Source organism: Hyposmocoma kahamanoa, unplaced genomic scaffold (assembly GCF_003589595.1).
Source record: "Hyposmocoma kahamanoa isolate Upper Pololo Valley unplaced genomic scaffold, ASM358959v1 78, whole genome shotgun sequence".
NCBI classification, from domain to species: Eukaryota; Metazoa; Arthropoda; class Insecta; order Lepidoptera; family Cosmopterigidae; genus Hyposmocoma; species Hyposmocoma kahamanoa.
Genome location: NW_020653945.1, coordinates 14,976,209 through 14,995,406, shown reverse-complemented (window position 1 = coordinate 14,995,406; position 19,198 = coordinate 14,976,209). Strand labels below are relative to the sequence as shown.

Sequence of the window (19,198 nt, the reverse complement as noted above, 5' to 3'; positions counted from 1 at the left end):
TATTTAAAAATGGAATATTTTTTCTATCCAATTTTTTTGCAATCAATTTGGATAGCTTGGCGGCTTGTTTCTTCTTTGATGCAAATCAACGAGCAAGAACAAAACGCCCACCAGACACTGACAGTTAACGAATTGGTTAATTTTGTTTTACAAAATGCTTAATAATTTCTGTCAATACAGTTCAAAAGATGCTAATAACTGTGTAGCGTTATCCTTGTCACTCTTTTTAACTTAAATTTTATACTTATATTTTGCTTTGGTTCAAAAAGTTTTATGTTTTGTATAATTTGAATTGGCATTTTTCATCGAACATATTTAATTATTAATCTTTTAAACTATTCAGAACAAATATTTAACAAACAATGTTAGTGCTTCTTTATTCGAAATCAGTCTTGCCAATTTACAATTACGATAAAACGGTGCCAAAACGTTAAGCGATAAGCTACATTTTAATTAACGAAATGATAATGAATGTAGAATTGATAATTCGTGACGAATGCTACGTTATCAAGCCATCACTGTGGAATCAAGCGTTGGGCCGGCTTTTGGGTGGCAGACGTAATCTCTATACCTACAGCTAGATAATAAATGAAAAACAATTCTGATTTAAGTAATTCCTTTCTGATTAGAACAACCACATACCCACCATGTCTTATTTGAAGCAGATAAATAAAATTTGGTAAGATATTTTGCATATATTTACTTTAAACATTTTTATTTAACTCATGTACTTGAACCAACCAATTATTTGGCTATAGTCTCTGATCATTTCATTTATGTAATAATAAATCATGTGTAATAAGTTTGTTACTTTACAAATTGTGTACTAAATCATTTAAAGAGTAAAATTTATTAGAAATAATATTAAAAAAATAAATAATTAGAGAATTTAGGCAAGATTCTTACTAAAAAGAAAGGTAACTGGACATTGGTGATGATCGCCATGTTATTTTAACAATTATATTTATAAATTATATTGGTAAAATCCTGTAAATTCACCACCAATAAGTAAAAAGAAGAACAGCAATCAATATTTAATTTATGCAATAATTGACTTAAAGTCAAACTTAAACTCTTCGTCTTATCATGTAAATAATAAATAAAAAATAAATAAATTTATTTATTTATTTGATTATGGACGAGCAGCTTTCACTGGTATGTCTACATTACACAGTGTTGAAATTTATACCATTTGTTTTAGTTTACTTTTTTTAGCACTAATTCACTGTTTCATAGCCAGTTGTCGAGCTTGTTTTTGAAAGCATTAACAGAGATTATTATTTGCCATAATAATAATACAACATGCTAAATGTATAGTAAGTATCAAAGAATCATACATATGTCCACTAGTACTTAAAAAAGGCAAACCTGTGCTATAAGTACCAGCAAACCTTCCAATGGCGTAATAAAGTTTACATTTGTCATTATTTTATTTATACATTATGCAAAAATAATAATAAGAACAAGTAGTAATTTGTAGAGACAGCAAAGGAGTAATATTGATGATATTGATATTGATTGAGTGATCCTTGCGAAACATAACCCAAAAGTTCTTGGCTAAAAGACAAAAAGTGTATTGCGCTTTTATAGACTTGGAGAAGGCTTACGACAGAGTGTCAAGGAAAAAATTGTGGTTGACATTGCCTATGTATGGGGTAGACGGCAGTCTAGTTTAGGCACTGAAATCTCTCTATGTGGATTCCAGTGCTTGTGTCAGAATAAATGGTGCTTACACTGACTGGTTCGATATTGGGAAAGGTGTTAGACAGGGATGTGTATTAGCGTCGCCATGGCTGTTCAACCTAATTATGGACAATTGTTTGAAAGTCTTGAAAGAGAGTACTTGGTACTTGGTGCAACGGGCTGGTATCCGCAACTCGACGACAAAGCGCCTATTTTGCGTGTGGTGGGTGCAGGGTCCTACTCGTGCCACCCAAGCTTCTCCAGGAATCTCAGCAGCCTCCTTGATTTGCTGAAGACTTCGGGGAGCGACCTTGGCACTCCAAGGTACTTTGCCCTGTAGTTGACCACGCCGGGGCACTGGAGTAGGATGTGCGCAGTCGTTTCCTCCCCCTCCATGCACGCTCTGCATAGAGGGCTGTCTCTGATACCTAAATTGAAAAGGTGTTTATTGTATGGACCATGACCCGTTAGGGCGGCAGTTAGAGTGCGAAGCTCTTGCCTTTTAAGTTTAATTAGTATTCGAGATAGACTGGCATTGAGCGTTGGGAGTGCTTCCCTCGCCTGTCTACAAACCTTAAGGGTGGTCCATGTATTATTATGTGAAGAGTTTGTACCTTTGTGTATAGTTGTTCTGGACCATTGGCAGGGGAGGGACACTATCGGTTCTCGTCCTACAGCGTCCGTCTTCGACCCTTTCCTGGCTAGTTCATCTGCTGCATCATTGCCACGTGAGCCGCTATGTCCTTTAATCCACTGAAGAGTTACGTGGTTTTGTATACATACCTCCATGAGTGCTTGATGGCATTCGTAAATGACCTGAGTTTATGTCATAGCTATTCAGTGCTTGAAGTACTGACATACTGTCGGAGAGTATTCAAATGGAGTAGTTCTTTACTCTTCTCGCTATGATTGCTTCTGCCGCCAACTTCATGCCCATGCATTCAGCCTGGAATACTGTGTTGTGGTCACCAAGCGGTGCTGATATCCTAATATTGAGGTCTTCTGAGAATACCCCAGTACCTGTTCCTGAGTTTGTTTTAGATCCATCAGTGAAGACTCGGACCTCTCTGGGGTTCAGTCCTTCGTTGGGATCTTCAAATAATTGTATCTTGTATTTTTTTGTCAAAGATGTATTGTTTTGGGGTCCTATCCACAACCGCCTCCAGTAGCGGTTCCTCATTGACAGTCTTGTAAAGGATTTCTGTGTGTGGGGTCCTCATGTGCTTCCAAAGGCCGGCTCTGTTTAGACGCACTGCTGTTGACGCCGCTTCCTGTCTGATGAACAGTGGGAGGGGTCGAAGGTCCAGCATCGCTTCGAATGCCGCAGTTGGAGTTGTTCTCATGCAGCCGGTCGTCGCCATGCAAGCGAGTCTTTGGAATTTGTCCAGCTTGTCGATTGCGGTCGTCAGCTTGGTTCGTGGCCACCATACTATCGCGCCGTAACTGATCATGGGTCTTATCACCGCGGTGTAGAGCCATAGTGTTATCTTGGGTGAAAGTCCCCATTGTTTACCCACCATTCTATGGCACTGCCAGAAGGTGATAGTAGCTTTTTTAATTTTGTTGTCCAGATGTTTGTTCCAGTTCAACTTGTTGTCCAGTATTGAAGAGTATGTGTGGGCTGAGAATGAATGGTTTACTCATTAAGTGCCTCCTATACGCCGATGACCAGGTGGTATTAGCATCGTCAGTGGAGGTGTTGCAGGAGATGGTAAATATTATGCATGGTGCTCTTAAAAGGAAAGGAATGAAAATTAATGTGGGAAAGACAAAAGTAATGGTTTTTGAAAGAGGGGAAGATATGACGAATTGCACGATATTGATTGAAGGAGAGAAAGTGGAACAAGTGAAAGAGTTTGTGTATTTGGGTTCTATGTTTACGTGTGATGGAAAATGTGAAAGAGACATTGAAAGAAGAGTGAACGCAGGAAATCAGGTGAATGGCGCCTTGCATACCTTCATGGGGAGCCAGAAAGTGTCTAAAAAGGCATGATTGGCTGTGCATGGGGGGTGCTGGTTCCTACACTTATGTATGGTACTGAATGTTGGGTTTGGCAGAAGAAGCATGAAAGTAGAATTAATGCAGTAGAAATGAGAGCTTTGAGGAGTATGGCTGGAGTGACTTGGATGGATAAATTACGGAACAGTGTGGTAAGAGAGCGTTGCGGCGTGGATGAAGATATAGTGACAAAGCTAGAGGAAGGGATACTTAGATGGTTCGGACATGTAAAGCGAATGAATGGAAGAAGAGTGATGAAACAGATTTATAAGGCGAGTGTGAGCGGGCAAGTTGGTATGGGCCGACCAAGGAGAAGTTATCATGACCAAATTGAGGCCATAAAGAAGGGCCAGGTCAAGAGTACCCTTAGCCGACGAGCGTGTATGAAAGCATTGATGCGTGTTGATGAGACGAAAGATGTGTATCAGGACCGTAGCAAGTGGAAGACCGTTGTCTCTGCCTACCCCGACGAAAAAAGGCGTGAAGTATATATATGTATGTATTGATATTGATGACATGCATACAGCAATGCTTGCCACTGTGTTGAAAGTATTTTCTAATTGGCATAAATGTTGATTGTAGCCCAGGGTACAGGTAATAAATGGTACATTGCCCAGAGGCTCCTTTCGTGCACCACCGCACAACTTAATTTCTTATTTTATATTGATACAGTTGTTATTATAGTAGTGTATAGTTTATAAAATAATATTGCCAGAGTTGTTTATTTCAGCTACACAAACCACCTTCGTAAATCAGTAAGATATAGCCATGCACAACAAATCAAAGAAGTGCCTCGCAGACTTATTGACAAAGTCTTAATTGCAAATCGTGGCGAGATAGCCTGCAGGGTAATGCGCACGGCAAAAAAACTTGGAGTCAGAACTGTGGCTGTATACTCTGATGCTGATAAAAATGCCATGCATGTTGAAATGGTATGAAATTAAGATATTAATTTTTTAAGACACTATCAAACAGGTCTCCAACAAATCTAGTATGTGAAATTAACAAAGATCATAAAAACAGTACAGGGCACTGGAAAGCCTGTTTCCTAATAAATTGTACCCCAAATAATTCATTAAAAGTTCAAGTTCAAGTTTAAATTCATAAAAATTAAATATTTTTCTACAAATAGGCTTTGAATGTTTCACATGTGCTTTATTCTTATCAAATTATAATAAACAGGTTTATTTTGGAGTTTTCATGTCAATTCAATACTCACCACATATAAAAAAAGGCATATACATATATGTCCATTTTTTATTACATATTTTAAGCAACAAACACTCCATACTGTCCATATTGGAAATTAAATTATTTTTGCAACCAAAAAAATCCAATAAAGTCCCACTGTCAGGTGACTCAGCCGATTAAACATACAAATGAAATATCTGAAAAAGTAGTTCTATTTCCATTTTCCATTGCTACACAGTAATTCTGAAATCTAAGAACTCAAATAATGCTGGGTCAGGCCATTTTGCTGACATAGTATGCTCAACTCTACACCCTGACACAATATAACACTTCAGACCATATAACTGCAAGACCCTTTTTCTTTATCATTACCTGTAGGGCTAGCACGACGGGTCGTGGCTTGCGCGAGAGCGATATAAAGCACGAGATCTCTGTACAAAGATAGCCGTATCTCGCGCTTTATGTCGCTCTCGCTCAAGTCGCGCCCTTTCGTGCTACGTTTCGTACTGTGTCATAAGCTTGTTTGTAATGTACTGTCTGTGATTCAGCAAATAAGCGATCTATATGTCTATCAAATATTATGGCTCATGGCTATTCCAGGCCGACGAAGCTTATCACATTGGGCCTGCACCATCCACACAAAGCTACCTAAATGCAGCAAAGATCCTGGAAGTAGCGAAGAGGTCTAACAGCAAAGCCATACATCCTGGATATGGTTTCTTGTCAGAGAATGTGGAGTTCTGTGAAAAGTGTGCCAATGAGGGTGTTATATTCATAGGACCACCACCTACAGCTATTAGAGATATGGGTATTAAAAGGTAGCATTATGTACTTCTATTTATTTGGATAAATTGTACTATTCATAATCAATTCTGCTCCATACATTATTGCTTCAAAAAAGTTTGACTAACTTCAAAAAATATGAGCAAAGAGCTGCTCTTTTGCATACACCTGATTTTTTGTTATACTTCCAGCACATCAAAAGCAATAATGTCAGCAGCAGGAGTACCTATTGTGAAAGGTTATCATGGGGAAGAACAGAGCATTGAGAGGCTACAGGCAGAAGCAAGTAGAATTGGCTTCCCTCTTATGATCAAAGCTGTTCGTGGTGGTGGTGGAAAAGTAAGTGAAACAATTGATAGGTGCATGTTAACCCATATAAATTTTTTTGTGTGTGTGAGTGGGGTACTGCCACTGCGCCCGTCATCCTGACACATAAGTTGACAAGTCCCATGTGTTTGTAATTTTACTAGCACCTTTACCCCAGAAAATGGTAAGTTGGCAGTAGTTCTCTGGACGAACTCTTTCACAAGGAGCTCTACTGCTACTAAAATAAGCAATATATGCACAACATATTGTAGCAATGTACAATGTATTGTAAAGTATGTTTTTTGTAAGTCGGCTAGATAGGCTATTTGTTTTTGAAACATTTGCTAGGTGCTGCCATATCAAACCAAAATAATTTACCCATTTTCATCTAACTCAATGTGAGAAAAACACTCTTTTTTGTCTAACTACTTGGGATTTATTATTTAATAATTTCAGGGTATGAGAATAGCAATGACAGAAGAAGATTTCTTGCCACAATTGGAATCAGCGAAACGTGAATCTCTAAAATCCTTTGGAGATGACAACATGCTATTAGAACAATATATCACTGACCCTAGACATGTGGAAGTGCAGGTAAATTTGATATCCTTTACGTTCATTAGGTCAGTGAGACAAATCACCGATGGGACGTATGTCGATTGCTACAGTACAATGCGGTTAATTGCAGGTGTTTGCTGATATGCATGAAAATGTAGTACATCTCTTCGAACGAGACTGCTCAGTGCAAAGACGTCATCAGAAAATAATTGAGGAAGCTCCTGCCGTAAGTGCTATTTGATTACACAAAACACGTAAATGCAGGTGTACACCAACAGACGCGAAAAAGATTACTGGGCCTACTATGTAACGTTTTGTTAATGGTTTGCACCTGTACTATAAATTTTTTTTGGATTGAGTTTAGATAGACATTTGATTTATTTTTAAATTTTATTATGAAAAAAACAACAACATAAAAAAATGTAATTATACACTCGATTCCTTAGCATTATTATTATGGAGATCATTGCGAAAGTTTTCGACAAATCAAAATCCTTCTTTGGTCTTGCTTGGCACACTAAGGGACGAATGGAAAGCTTTAACGTCATACGCCCGTAGCGTAAAATATGAGCGTATCCCACGGGCACATGCTATAGCTAGCTAATTTTATATTATACATCCTGTCTATGCACTGATAATTTCCATATTTCCGTTACCAACCTTGTCCATTTTAAAGCAAGATTACTTTAACATTGAAAAAAATACGAAACTCGATATTTGTTTTATTACTTGAAGTCATATTATTAATTCTCGCCCTCTGTCTACCTCAAGACAGAGGGCGAGAATTAATAATATTGTGATTCAATTAGTTTAGGAATATACTATCATAGATCTTTCAGTCGCGTTTTCTCTGAGACATCCACCCTATACACTTTGTTTAACTGCTATGATTAATTTTTTTTGTTCTTTTATCTGACGCCATTTCACACCTTCATTATGTAAGCAAAATAATTTGATAAAAACCTTAAAAAATACTCAAACGTGTTTACTATCTTCTTGTAATTATTACGTTTTTTTTACTTGCAGCATCTACTTAAGAGTAAATAATTTTTTTAACAAACTATATTTATTTCAAACACTTGCACTATCAAAAACTTAAAGAAACAGAGGTTTCCAACATTAAACGGAAAGTTTTTATAAGATAGTTACCTATCATTGCTATAATTACGTGTCTTTTGTCATAAATTCTTACGATGTTGTCCTTTACTATATTTTTTATCTTAAGAAAAAGGTTTACGATCAAAGCTTCTTTGTTTACAGTTTTTTTAATTCTAAATAATCTCAATACAGAGTACTAAAAAATCCGACGTCAAAAGTCATTCATCCCGCAGTTGGCCACTCTAAGAGGTGGAATATTTTCTTCAAATTTAAATGGGAATAGCCTTTTTTGTTGAAAAGAGGGTCTTTCCATTAGAATTCATTTCCAAAAGAATTATAAAAATCAATATAGTTAAAAAAACTAAATATAGTTAGAATGGAGAATTACTGGGATAACGATGCTATGGAGCTATAGACATAGCTGACAAAGAAAACTTATTACAGCCTGGTCTATCAGAGGAGACCCGCAAAGCGCTGGGCCAAGCGGCGGTACGCGCCGCCAGGGCCGTTGGCTACGTGGGGGCTGGCACTGTCGAATTCATCTTGCATCGGCGTACGCATGAATTCCACTTCATGGAGATGAACACACGGCTGCAGGTCGAGCATCCCATCACTGAAATGATCACTGGTAAGTATTACCATAATATTTTAGGACAAGTATGGTAACTCCATACAAACGTTGCAGCGCGGCTTGTATATGTACGTGCCCTTACTTCTAAATCGCGCTGTTGCTTTGTACGGAGTTACCATACTTCTCTTCTTTTACTATAGTTTTACTAAATACAATTCATGTGAATACAGATCAACTACTTATCTAAAATATGGCAATCACAGTACATTAACGTACATTGGGCTCTAAGGTCGATAGGTTGGTTGGTGGTGGTAGGTGGAATTACAAAGAAAGGGACATTCAATGGTCCAAAAATTTGTAATAGCTGTTCCTCCCGTGTGGCATACAATGTCTTTCAATCATCATACTCGCGAAGAAGTTTAAAAAAAGTAAAATTGGACTTAAAACTTATGTAATAATGACGTTACTATTGATTAAAGTTACTGTAACATTTTTCCCTAAAAGTTGTGCAATTTATGATAAATTAGACAACATCACTTATCAATACAGTAGCAGTGTATATAGTAGTATATAGTAGCTCCTTGTGAATGAGTTCGTCCAGGGTAATTCTGCCACCTTACCTATTTCTGCCGCCAAGCAGTAATGTCAGCATTTCTGTGTTCCGGTTTTGAAGGGTAAGGGTGCTGGTGAAATTACAGGCACATGGGACTTGCCAACTTATGTCTCAGGGTGACGAGCGCAGTGGTAGTGTCCCTCAGATCGTTGTAATTTAAAGCTCTGAGTGGCACTGCAACTGTTATGGACAAGCGTCACTTGATGTTATAAAAAAGAAATATCCCACTAAGCACTTGTGATATGAATTTCGGAAACAACGACGATACCTAAACACCAAGACAATATAGAAATGTTAGTTTCTACATTGACCCGGCGGGGGATCGAACCCAAGACCTCAAAAATTGCGACACCATGAAAACCGATGTGCGAGTCACTCGACACAGAGGTTATGAAATTTTTATGTCCTACATTCAGTTCTTCAGACATCGGGCTTTATATATATATGCCATGGTATCAATGAGTATGTAACTCATGAGAATTGTAAATGAAATAATAGTAGATTGCACAACAAGTGCACAAAACGCAACATTTTACCCGAGACGAGTATAACCTCTAGTGCTTGTGCTGCACTCGATTGGCTTATAAAGTCGAGTCATATCGCCACACCTTTTATAAGGTTCGCATTACATGTAGACATCCTTCCGACGCATATTTCGGGACGATCCCAATTTCAGGTACAGATTTAGTTGAATGGCAGTTGCGTATAGCAGCCGGAGAGCCGTTACCGCTGATACAAGATGAAATCATACGTCGAGGACATGCTGTAGAATGCCGCATCTACGCTGAAGAACCGAGAGCCGGCTTTTTACCACGCGCTGGCACATTGCACAGATTAACACAGCCAATTCCAGAGAGTAACGTTCGAGTAAGTGAATCAAAACTGTATGTTAACCTCTTAACAATATAAAATAAAAAAATAATAGTAATAACCGCCCAATTAAAAATCGTGAATAATAAACGTACGTACGTAAATCATTAATATAATAAAAAATAATAATAAGAATAATTTATTTCGGATAACAGAGTCCCATAGCCTACAATAAACTTTAAATTGAATATACGTATAAATATCAATTAAAAATTAAATTAAATGAAATGAATAAAATCTAATAAAAACTAAAATAAATATATTTATTGAGATTTTTTGTGAAATAATTCCGGTAGTTTTGTTATGATTGTGAATAGAAAGATCGAACATAGAAAAATTTCGGCGACTCAGTGGAAGGAAGTGGGAAGAAGCTTATTCAAAAATCTCTCACTAGATGTCACTAGCTGCGACGAATGCCGAAGGCCAGTACAAAGGTCTGTAACAACAACACATACGAGAATTTCGACGGCTCGGTAACTGGATCCATAGCTCAGTGGGTAACAAGCAATGCTACGGTGCAGCATAGACGTAGTCCCACCGGGTCGGTGAAATTTTTCTGTTTGTTCGATCTTTTTATTCATAATCATAACTAAAATGAAATTAAAAATCAGAATCAAAAATTTGAAAGACTTGATTTAAATATACAAATGAACAAATTGTATTAAAATTAACTGATACTGACATAATAAAATTAAAAGAAAATCTAGTTATGAAGCCACACATAATCCTACGCCAAAAGTAATTTTAACACAAGAAAGTCATAAAAATAATACGAACAGAAGGTAACAAATAATATACAAAACAATTAGCGACCAAATTTCGTTCGTAGAATATTTAAATTTGTCTCTTTGAAAAGTTGTTCTTGTAATTCGTGGCGCAGTGTTGCCAAATCTCATTAACACAGCTCAATGTTGTATATTGTCACATATCGCTTCTGAACATCTTTATACCTACTTAGACGGGATCTGCATTGAGAACACTAACATCAATAAGCTTAACTTATTTCTTTTGTTAAGGTGGAAACAGGGGTGCGAGAAGGCCAGGAGGTTTCAGTTCACTATGATCCTATGATCGCGAAGCTTGTTGTATGGGGTCGCGACCGCACTGAGGCTTTGGCTAAGACTAGAGCTAAACTTTCGGAATACCAGGTTTGTTCACAATGTTGACGTCAGAAATTTCTCGAACGATGAGTTGCTTTGATACACGTTTCTGTGTTTGTTAATGAAATTTAAGATAACATAATATTACAATAATAATATATTAGTAAATATGTGCCAGACAACCACACCAATGAGCTGGCCTCAAACCAGTGAATTCCCTGTACTACGAGTACATAACAGAACAACGGACTTCACTCCCAGAAATCCCAGACTAGAACCAATTTAGAAAAGGTCATTTTCCAAATTGGTCCTACCCTGGAACCGAACCCGAGACCTCACCCAGCGCCTACAGTAGAAACCGTTGGGCCACTGAGGTAGTCAATGTACTTTTGTTATGATATCCAGTGATAGGACAAACAAATCGTGCGCTTGATGGTAAGCTACACGCCTGTCCATAACAGTTGCAGTGCCACTCAGAACTTTAATTTGTGTTTTTAAATCGCAAAGACATGGGACACGGGGACACGGGCGCAGTGGCAGTACCCTTCCGATCTTTGCGTTTTAAAGCTCTGAGTGGCACTGCAACTGTTATCGACAGGCGTGTTGCTTGTCACCAGGCCCACGATTTGTTCGTCCCGTCACTTGGTATCATAAAAAAAGACTAATTAATTCTAATAATGTTAATTCAAGTATCGTTTGACTAGCAGAGGTATTTCAATTGACAACATCGCCCTTTAAGTGCGAGTGCGATATTATCTGGAATTTTTGCACAAAATGACTTAAATTGCTTATGTAAAAGTAAAATGCAAGTATTTACATAGTTTCGGTATAACATAAAACGTGGAATCATTGTTACAAATTAACGCGGATGACCACAGTTTTCGGAAGAAATATTTGTCGTTAAATTTCAATTGCATTTATTACAAGGGCATTTATTGTTTATTTTTCTTTGTTTTCTATTATTGTTGTTGTTTTTTTGTATTTATGAAGTATTTATGTAATTTTCTATAATTGTTTCTAATTTATTTTGCATGCACGTTTTAAATAAAGTTGTTTTTGTATTGTTTTATTAATCTAATTTTTTTTAAATTATTTTTTCCCATTATAACAGGGTAAAAATAAGTAAATGAGGTGGTTATAAGCGCAAAAGTGGTATAAACCACATTTGATGTGATGTAATTCTATGTAGGAGTTTAATTATGGACTTTGTTGTCTGATATTGAATAAATGAATTTGAATTTGAATTGAATAATACTAAAGTACAAAATTATATATAAAATATATTTGAGTGCCATTTTTATGTATAAAAAAATTCAATCATATATTGGTCATATATCATTATTATATATTAAATGAATTTTGCTTATTATAAACTTATTTATTTCATACATACATCTATTTTTCCAGGACCGTCCCAATACAATAGTTATAGCATTCCACAACGTAATCATTCACATAACATAATATTATAACTAAAAATAGTTATTATTATTATTATTATTGAAAATTAATAACAATTAATTAAAGTCAATTTATAATAAAGGACAATAATAAATAACATACAATAAAACAGAATTATGTATAATTGCCTTCATGATCTCGCTTTTAAAACAAGTAAAAATGTCTACGTCAGCTACTCAATTTAGTGTGTAAATTGTGCGAGTAAAAGACGCCTTATTGAACAAATTTGTCCTGCCAAATTATTTATCATCTATATACATTTTATGGGGATACACAACTTTTGCGTTGACAGATTCATCTACTTATTTTTGTCGCCGTTATCCTGGGAAAACAGTAATATTATATAAACGTTTTTAATTATTTAGAACATACTACATTTTAATCATGTAATTATATCTTAAATAGTAGTCAAATTAATAAAATAGGTATCTAATGTCTCTAGGTAGCAGGCCTAGAAACGAACGTAAACTTCCTACTTCGTCTTAGCGGCTCAAGTGCGTTCGTGGAGGGCGATGTGCACACTGCCTTCATCCCGCAACACGAACATGAGCTCTTCCCGAAATCTGACACCGAGTTAAGCGAGTGTCGCGCTGTCCAAGCCGCTTTGGGACATGTGGGTAATTTTTAATGTTATTTTCTACATTTTAGAAAAATTACCTACATAGTTTTACATACCAACTGGCCACCTTGGATTCAATTGACAACCGTGGCAAGAGGCTTATAGGAAGGCTCGGAATTAGTGGAAGCGAAGCTGCTTAGCCTTGAACACCGCCGTAAAGTTGCCTGCTTATCGGTATTTTACAGGATATATCACGGAGAGTGTGCGATGGAATTACACGATTTAATTCCGCTTTCCCCTTTCTATCACCGAGGGACTAGGTGTAGGCTTGAGTTCCACCCCTATGTTGTATATTCCAAAGATGCGCACAAAGCGTTACGCTTCCACATTTATATGGCGAACGGCTATGTAGTGGAATTTCCTGCCTGCAGACTTGTTCCCTGAACGTTATAACTTGGGCCTTTTCAAGGCGAGAGTGAATAGGCATTATTGTCGCTTTCCATCAGGTAAGATGGAGGTCAAATGCGCACTTAAATTTTATATAAAAAAAAGTTATTATAGTAAGGGTAGGGATACCATTAACGAATGTCCACATTTAGAACACGTAGTAATGTAGGAATATCGTCTCCCCCATTTAAAAACCTAAATTACCTTTTAGGCCATGGGAGAGGTCTAAAATAGATATCCAATATAATAATAATATGTCAAACATCCAAATCAACTACCTGATACGAAACATAGACACTACGAAATGATGGAATGCACTGTAAATACCAGATCAGTGGAATACACTCCGTAGCACATAATACCCGTACAACAATCTAGAAAATTTTATTTCCCAAATTGATCCTGCCGGGAATCGAACCCCGAATTTCCCCAACCAGCACCCACACTGCAAAACATGCAGCCGCTATGCACGCTACGTCTACGTACTTATTGATGAATGAATATAATTCTGTTGTCCTGTAAGTTTTTATACCTGGTATACTATATGCTACAACGTACAGTTATTTCTTTGATTTAAATTTAATGTACCCTACTAATTTAATGTACAGACGGCGGCATATAGCTAAACATTGTCCGATCTTATTCCGTTGCTCTGGAGGCGATGTTCGAACAAAAGTGACAAGTTGATGTGCTGTTAGCTGTAACCCCAACTCTAACAAATACTTGTAATTATTAATGTTTAAAATTTTCTATTTCTTTTTGTTGATTTGATAACCAATACGGATGAATATTCGTAATCAAATATTTGAATTTGCATTAATATATTTTTGTCAGTGCAGTGCGCTCTTACATATTGCTTTATGTTATCCATGTAACCTTGAATGATTTCGCTTAGCTCGTCGTCGCTTTCCTACGATGATGTTTACATTAAAACTGCCGTGTAATAACTTAGTACAGATATTATATTACTCTTACAGCTCCTGACGGCCCAAAAACAGAGTTTACCCAACGATAGCTGGAAAGGGATCAACGTTAAGTCACAATCCTGGCGGCCCAACTACCAGTTGCACAAGACAGTGCCACTTCGATTTGAAGAAACAGGTATTAATGAGTTCATTGACTTTTTAAATTTTTATTGAATTGATTTTCAATTATTTTTTATGTAAAATTACTCCACTAGTTTGTTATAATTATTAATACAAAGATCGAACACTCAGAAAAAATTCCTTCGATCCGGCCGGATTCGAACCGACGTCTTCTAGCATACCGTGCCAGACACTATACCAACTAAGCTATGCTATTTTTCTGAGTGTTCGAACTTTTTATTAATCATTATAACAAACTAGTGGAGTAATTTCACATAAAAAATAATTTAATCTTTCCAACAAAAAAAAGAATGGTCAAAATCGGTTCGCAAATGCCAGGAGTTTTAGCGTAACATACATACAAAAAAATAACAGTCGAATTGAAAACCTCCTTCTTTCTTGGAGTCGGTTAAAAACTGCTATCATCCTTATGATGGCTAAGGCTTCAGGCAGCTATCCTGAAGCCTTACCCATCTAAATATACCATACTCTATCCCCTCACAGGGAGAGTGAGGGGATAGAGGGGTCTATCCCTGCAAAGTTTCAAAGTTAGAACATTAATAGTTAGTTCTATAGATACAAATTTTTGAATATATTTTCAAAGTTTAATTAACAACACCTGATATAACTGTGGAATGTCGAAACGCAAGACAGTAAATTGCTTCGGCGTGGTTTTTCTCACAATTTTTGCATTAGGTACTTACCAAATTCGGTTTTTTGCTTCACTTCTCACGATATTCAGAAATTCTTTTCTCGAGATCCTTTGTTTTCCTAAAACTGAAAATCCTTTTGACTAGGTCTAACTTCAAAAATTTTAATGCCAAACTCAACGTCAGCTATTCTGAAGTTGACCTTTATTATTACTAAAAATAATCGTGGATCATCTAGACAGTTCCTTGTTTTAGTTATTGAAAAGTAAAACCAAATGAAATAAAACAGTGTTTTCGGATCTAAATTGCGTATATTTGTTTTTGAAAAAATTGCTATATGCAATTTAGATCCGTACATACAACAAAAAAATCGTAAAGACCAAATAAGTAAAAAATTTTAAAAAACCTGCATAAATGTGTTTATACGTATTTATACAGGGTTTTATTTATTCGAAAATACTTCATATTACTGTCGTAAAACTTAACGAGAAAATCTCTAGATGAAATGTGCGATTGTTTTTAACAAATTTATTAATGTAGGAAAATTAAATGTAAACCAACTTCTTTTTGTGTTTATCCAATCACATTTTATAAGTTTATTGTATAATTAAAATAGTGTAATAGACTTAGTTATTGTTATTTTGAGGCAACGCACTTGACGGATGTTAAGACCTAGCTACCCATAGCACAGGGGATTCTAGGTTAGGAGCTAGATACACCTCTGTACCCAATCTTAGGTATTTTGCAACAAAGTATTTTATATGTGACACAAGCGCAGCTATTTGCACGATATAACTTACACTGAGTTCGCCGAGTAGCAAATTAATTTACTTCCATTTTTATTATATCACTTACAATAACACTGCATTAAACGTCACCTTTTAGATATCAACGTGACCATAGAATACGGCAGAACTCCAAACGCCTACCGCGTTCAAGTGGACAATGGAGCATGGCTCGATGTTGAAGCATCACTGCAGGAGTCTCAACAAGGATTACGACTTGTCAGCCTCATTGGGGATCAAATCAGCAACGTCGGGCTTCTCTATTATGATCAGCAAGTCCATGTTTATGACGAGGTACTTATTATTATTATTATTATTTTTAATAATGTCAAGTGACGGGACGAACAAGTACTTCCCATATACCTCTATTTGAGCTCGATTATAATATGTTTAGTAGCAATAAGAGCTCCTTGTGAAAAAAGTCGTCCAGGGAAGTACTGCCACCTTACCTATTTCTGCCGCCAAGCAGTAATGTAGCATTACTGCGTGCCAGTTTGCAGGGTAATGGTGCTGGTGAAATAACACGCACATGGGACATGTCAACTTATGTCTCAAGGTTACTGCCACAGTGTCAGTACCCCTCAGATCTTTGCGAGTTAAAGCCTCAAAAGTTCGTGGATTTACATGTATTCGCCAAATTTTATTGGAATCGGTTACTGGAAAGTATGCAAAACCGGATTCATCCCCTAGTTTGCTACTCTTAGAGGTGGAATATTTTCTTCAAATTTAAATAGGACCACAACCGAGATACCCTCTTGCCAACAAAAAAATCATCAATATCAGTTCACAAATGCCGGAGTCGTAACATACACACAAAAATTGCAGTCGAATTGAGAACCTCCTCCTTTTTTAAAGTCGGTTAAAAATAAATAAATTATATAATTGTTATTAAGGATCTCCTTTATCCGATAAAATATTATCTTTATGTCTAAACAGTAAACTACGGTAAACTGTTAATTTCTGCAGCGAACAGATAAGCGTGAAAAACGTAATATGAAAATACATTAGAAGGAAAAGGGTTAGCATGCAATCATCGTCTTTCATAAAACTAATAAATTCCGAAGCTTGATAAATAAATAAATAAATATTAGACAACTTTACTGATTTTTGGCAGTTATTTGTTTTATAATTACAAGTTTAATATGTATTTATTTCAGAATGGTCAAACAGTAGTTGAACTTCCTCGTCCCAAATATCAGGCAGCGAGTGGCGCGGACGCGGCAGCTAACGCTAATAATGCCAGCTCACCTACTCCTGGCGTGCTGGAGAGGGTCCTTGTAAATAATGGAGATAAAGTAAATAAAACAACTATTATCTATAAACCACTACCGAGTATAGTTAAATTTTTTGCATGCCATTCAAAACGATCTCTTGCCACTTTTAACTCCAGCAAAGCTGACTAATTTTGTGGATGGAATCGTGAGGGAAGATAAACCTTGGCGTACATATCTCAATCAGAAAGGGGATGTGCAGTTCAAAAGCACCAAGAATAAATGGGAATTACGACCCTGATGGGGGTGGAGGAAGCGAAAGAGGTTTGTCAGGAGCGTAGCAGGTCCAGGTCCAGTTGATGATATGTAACTGACTAATTTTCTACCCACAGACCATTTCCCTACTCTTGGTCAGAACTGATAGTCCGTGACCATCTCCCGTCTTCCAAACTGATTTGCTTGCTACCTCCACATATATAATTTGAAGGGTATTTGAAAAGACTTAAAAAGTCCTTTAAGAGACCGCAATGGATGTCTATTGTTTAGTTATCAACTCTTGGTAAAGTATGTTAACTCGTGGCCATCTTGCGTCTTCCCAACTGATCTACCCATTATCGTAATTATATACAATTTTTAGGGTATTTCAAAGACTTATAAAAAGTTTTGGAGACCACATTTAATGTCTATTGTTTGGTTATCAACTCTTGGTCAAGTCTGATATGTTAACTCGTGGCCGACTCACGTCCTTCGAACTGATCTGCCCACTACCGTAATCATATACAATTTAAAGGGTGTTTAAAAAGTCTTTTGGATACCACATTCGATGACTATGCTTTGATTATTTAAGACGTCTAACGGTTCATACTAGCTCTTAATTCATTCAACCCTAGTAAATAAAAACAAACCTTTGCAAGCAAATATTCTTATGTAAAACCTTCGTTTGTTTATGCTAATTATTTTAAATATTTAAATTCTATGTATAATCAATATTGTTGTTGTAAATGTCAAACTTGTCGAATCTGTCCCACCTCTTCCGTATGGTAACCAAACTGGAATATAAATTATTTCTTATAAATTCAAGAGGCTTGTGGTGAGTCAGTTATTTATAGGTCATAAGTCAATTAAATAGCTTTTGGGATTATTGCATAGACCGGTTTCCGATTTATACGTAAAAGTTGTCAAAATTGAGAAAGTACCGATTGCCAGTTCACAGTCGATAAGTTATTTTTTAAAGGATATTTCTTATCATTAAGCTCGGTCTTATCGACTTTTATCGGATGTATATCTTGCGAGTACTCTGAAGAATTGTTCAAATTTAACCCGCCCTCCCCGTTCCTGTTTCAAAACACACGTGCTGACCTCCATAGTCACCATTTTACAACTTGCTGTATTCCCTCGCGAACTAAAAGGTTTGGTGGCACCTTTTGTCCTTTTGCACAATCCACAAATGCACATGTTTTCTATAGGTTTTATAGATTTAAATGCGTGCAAAGTATACATATACATATATATATTATATATGTATATATATTATATATATATTATATATGTATATATATATGTATATATATTATATATATTATATATATATATATTTATTTATTTTTGTATTATTAATATTAATATATTGTGTGTGTGGCCTGCCATCTTGTAGGCTTGCAAGGCGGAAGCGGCTGTTTTACCACTGCACCTAGGTTCCAGATTATCAGATTCCATATTCCATGTAACATCAGGCAGATGACTACTACGTGTTAAAAAAAATCTATTGTTATTAAAATTAACAATTATCATATTTTGTCACAACAGGTAGTAAAAGGCCAGCCCCTGTTCGTAGTGATAGCAATGAAGATGGAGTATGTAGTACGCTCGCCTCGTGACGGCGTGGTGGCCGCATTGGCCAACTACAACCAAGGAGATTCCGTCGGCAAAGGCACTGTCATTGTCACGCTTGAGGGCGAGAACTAAAATGAAATTAATTTTTATTATTACCAATGGTCGGTAAAAGGTGTTCCACATAGATGCATGTGTAGATATAGCTACAAGAAGCGACGTAGAGTAGTTAAAACCACCAAATATTAATTAATTACTTTTCAATTTCCGGAAATGGTTTTACTGCGTCGTAAGACGAAACTACTGACCTAGGAAGTCGAAATTGGATTTTAGAGTAATTCTAATGCGGCCATGCAAAAAAATGACGGAACGGCAACAAGGCGGGCGGTTATCATGGC

General features: G+C 36.5%; 1 protein-coding gene across 2 annotated transcripts; it reads left to right on the top strand.

Moving 5' to 3' along the window:
* Positions 1-401: 401 nt before the first annotated feature.
* LOC113232967 (methylcrotonoyl-CoA carboxylase subunit alpha, mitochondrial) lies at positions 402-19,198 on the top strand. 2 transcript variants are annotated; one of them, XM_026467889.1, is made up of 14 exons: positions 402-679; positions 4,413-4,614; positions 5,474-5,691; positions 5,848-5,995; positions 6,419-6,556; positions 6,651-6,746; positions 8,063-8,246; positions 9,479-9,669; positions 10,689-10,820; positions 12,676-12,846; positions 14,217-14,340; positions 15,860-16,053; positions 16,917-17,054; positions 18,777-19,198. In XM_026467889.1, the coding sequence occupies exons 1-14, from the start codon at positions 648-650 to the stop codon at positions 18,933-18,935; spliced, it is 2,127 nt and encodes a 708-aa protein (XP_026323674.1). In that variant the 5' UTR covers positions 402-647; the 3' UTR covers positions 18,936-19,198. The 2 variants fall into 2 exon arrangements, with proteins under 2 accessions (XP_026323674.1, XP_026323675.1); XM_026467890.1 differs by lacking the exon at positions 18,777-19,198 and adding an exon at positions 17,150-17,224 and having other exon boundaries at positions 403-679.

Bases quoted from the DNA above. Each gene is read 5' to 3' on its own strand.
- LOC113232967 (XM_026467889.1), top strand. From the start codon at position 648: ATGTCTTATTTGAAGCAGATAAATAAAATTTG. The intron at 680-4,412 runs GTAAGATATTTT...TGTTTATTTCAG, and splicing joins AAGCAGATAAATAAAATTTG to CTACACAAACCACCTTCGTA. The intron at 16,054-16,916 runs GTACTTATTATT...TATTTATTTCAG, and splicing joins AAGTCCATGTTTATGACGAG to AATGGTCAAACAGTAGTTGA.